General features: G+C 40.6%; 2 protein-coding genes across 3 annotated transcripts in view; one reads left to right on the top strand and one right to left on the bottom strand.

Annotated features, from left to right (window-relative positions):
• The window catches only part of dgkab (diacylglycerol kinase, alpha b), a 16,753-nt gene extending 15,004 nt beyond the window's left edge, over positions 1-1,749 (bottom strand). The window contains exon 1 of the mRNA XM_014002017.1: positions 1,601-1,749. Coding sequence (XP_013857471.1) covers positions 1,601-1,678 — 78 coding nt within the window. The 5' untranslated portion in view covers positions 1,679-1,749. The remainder of the gene's footprint in view (positions 1-1,600) is intronic.
• stx16 (syntaxin 16) overlaps positions 1-2,570 on the top strand; it is a 5,755-nt gene that overhangs the window by 1,035 nt on the left and 2,150 nt on the right. For both annotated transcript variants that reach the window (XM_014002019.1, XM_014002020.1), the window contains 6 exons: positions 923-934; positions 1,044-1,151; positions 1,421-1,561; positions 1,756-1,918; positions 2,014-2,102; positions 2,356-2,499. In XM_014002019.1, coding sequence (XP_013857473.1) covers positions 923-934; positions 1,044-1,151; positions 1,421-1,561; positions 1,756-1,918; positions 2,014-2,102; positions 2,356-2,499 — 657 coding nt within the window. The remainder of the gene's footprint in view (positions 1-922; positions 935-1,043; positions 1,152-1,420; positions 1,562-1,755; positions 1,919-2,013; positions 2,103-2,355; positions 2,500-2,570) is intronic.

Raw genomic sequence — 2,570 nt, 5'->3', positions numbered from 1 at the left:
TAATAATACACTCAAAGCAAGTCACCAAAATAAAGCTTTAAGAATGGCTTTGATACAGTACAATTCAAAACATCTACACAAAATTGTTTTCCTGAAGTGCTTCCTCACCTGCATAAAGGGGAAAAAATTGTGCAAAGCTGCAAATCAGATTACCAGGAAACCTAAACATTGAATAGCTGACATTCTTTTACTGGCGATGATAAAAACCTGGCTTTAATCTCGATCAGTTAAGGTCTGTGTTTGGGCCAAAAACGAAGCAAGTTTAAGGGACAGAAATGATTGTGAAAGAATAAAAACATTCTAGTAAGAAGTATCGACTGGTGCATGTTGAAAGTTCTGTTGAACTCTTATACTTTGGGAACACAACTTCTTGCCGCTGTAGTCGACTTGCAGCCACTCTGTTGTGATTGTTTCAGCTAGTCTTTACCACAAACATGTAAGCAGGTTAAAGGCTTCAATTTATCAGAAATACTCTTATTACAGAACCAATTGTGTTAATTGTTTTGCTGTGGTACAGTTTAGAGCCAGTGACTAAATATGTGTGTAAACACAAATGTGAGCGTTCATCTTACAGAACCTGCTGTTCTGTTCGTCTAAAATCAAAATAATTTAACACAAAATGTAATTATCCAAATTACCATTATGTAATCCTGTCTAGATTATTTTGGTCTCTTTTGTTGTCTCCTATGATTGGAGACAGCTGTAAGTTTGTGTCTATTGTTATAAATGTTATATAGCTGTTGGACGCTCTGCTTCACGCTTTCATGTTTTCACTTCTGTTCAAAGTGGAGACACCGAAAGGCTTTTATTTATTTTAGTATTTGCTGCTGATTTTCTTGGTCTGAATCTGTTATTTCTAACTTTCGCTCCTCTTTCTTGTTCTGTGTTGGATGGGAACTCTGCTTTCTGGCATTCACATTAGGAGCTTGATGAGGTAACCTTCATGGCAACATTTAATGCTAGAGGCATAACATAGAGCACTGTYGTACCACTGTCGTACTGTGTAAATAAACCAGTTTTTTTGTCATTTTTGTTTTGTTTAGATGGCAGATGACCGAATGGCTCTGGTGTCCGGGATTAGTCTGGATCCTGAAGCTGCCATCGGTGTCACAAAGAAACTGCCTCCCAAATGGATAGAAGGGGTTGATGAGGTAAAACTGAACTTGTGCTCATAACGATTTTGCTGTTAAAACATGGATTTACAATTAGTAAACTAGTCCTGYGGTTCTCAAACGTTGGTACATTTTATATAACATAACTATTTACAAGCGCTGTTTCATTAACGTACATTATAACCCTAAGATTTAAAAAGCTAATATTTTTCTGAGGTGGTCTGTCATGTTAAATGTTTCAAAGTCACTGAAGCTTTTACCCATATGACTACAAAGTCTTTTTTTTTTTTTTTTTTGCTGCCTCTCAGATCCAGTATGAAATCACACGGATTCGGCAGAAAATGAAGGATCTGGCTTTGCTTCACGACAAGCACATGAACCGTCCCACTCTGGATGACAGCAGTGAAGAGGAGCACGCTATAGAGATCACTACTCAGGAGATCACGCAGGTGAAAACTCTTTAACTGACGATTAACTCGTTGAATTACCTGGTATTGTTTCACGATGGCRTCAGTGCGCCTCGTCAACAGGAAGGCCTGTTCTTTTAGCAGAGGTTTGCCTGACATTCAGTCCAAAGAAACCAGATGTGACTTCGGGTYGGCTTTCCCAGCCGTAGTCTGATCTGCTAGTTTTGTTCTTGCAGATGTTTCATCGGTGCCAGCGAGCGGTGACGGGTCTGCAGTCTCGTCGGGGCCACTGCACCGAGCAGGAGGAGAGGCTGCTGACAAACGTGGTGTCGTCTCTGGCTCAGAGCCTGCAGGACCTCTCCATCAACTTCAGACACACGCAGTCCAGCTACCTGAAACGTAAAAACCAGTTTTCAGTTTGATTTTTTTTTTTTTCTGTTTCTAACTGAGGCTCGTCTGTTTACCGGTTTCTAAGCTAAATGTTTACATGGCAGGAATGAAGAATCGTGAGGAGAGGTCGAAGCACTTTTTTGACTCTGGACCTTTAATGGAAGAAGATGAAGAACTAGCTCTATATGACAAGGTGACAGGCTTTTCTGCACATTTTGTAAATGCTGTCTATCTTACACTGCATCTGCATGAAGTTAAAGGCAACATTGTCCAGTTTTGTCTTTTTAAATGACTGTCCACCTTCAAAGCATTATGAATATATATATATATATAAAATGTGCTTTGATCTTTTTCCCGAGCTTCCCTGTGAAAGCAGGATTTGACCATCCTTTCATTTGACCCTGTGCCTTTTGTTAAAACTGTGAATTCAATCCCTGAACTCTCAGGGCTTCACAGACGACCAGCTGGTGCTGGTGGAGCAGAACACGGTTCTGGTTGAGGAGCGGGAGAGGGAGATCCGACAGATCGTGCAGTCCATCTCAGACCTGAACGAGATTTTCCGAGACTTGGCTGGAATGGTGGTGGAGCAGGTATTTAGAGATTCTGATACACATGTAAATAAACACACACACACACACACACACACACACACACACACACA

The sequence above is a fragment of the Austrofundulus limnaeus genome, unplaced genomic scaffold (genome assembly GCF_001266775.1).
Source record: "Austrofundulus limnaeus strain Quisiro unplaced genomic scaffold, Austrofundulus_limnaeus-1.0 Scaffold11, whole genome shotgun sequence".
Lineage (NCBI taxonomy): Eukaryota > Metazoa > Chordata > Actinopteri > Cyprinodontiformes > Rivulidae > Austrofundulus > Austrofundulus limnaeus.
The sequence above is the reverse complement of the archived record's forward strand: the minus strand, read 5'-3'. Positions and strand labels throughout refer to the sequence as shown.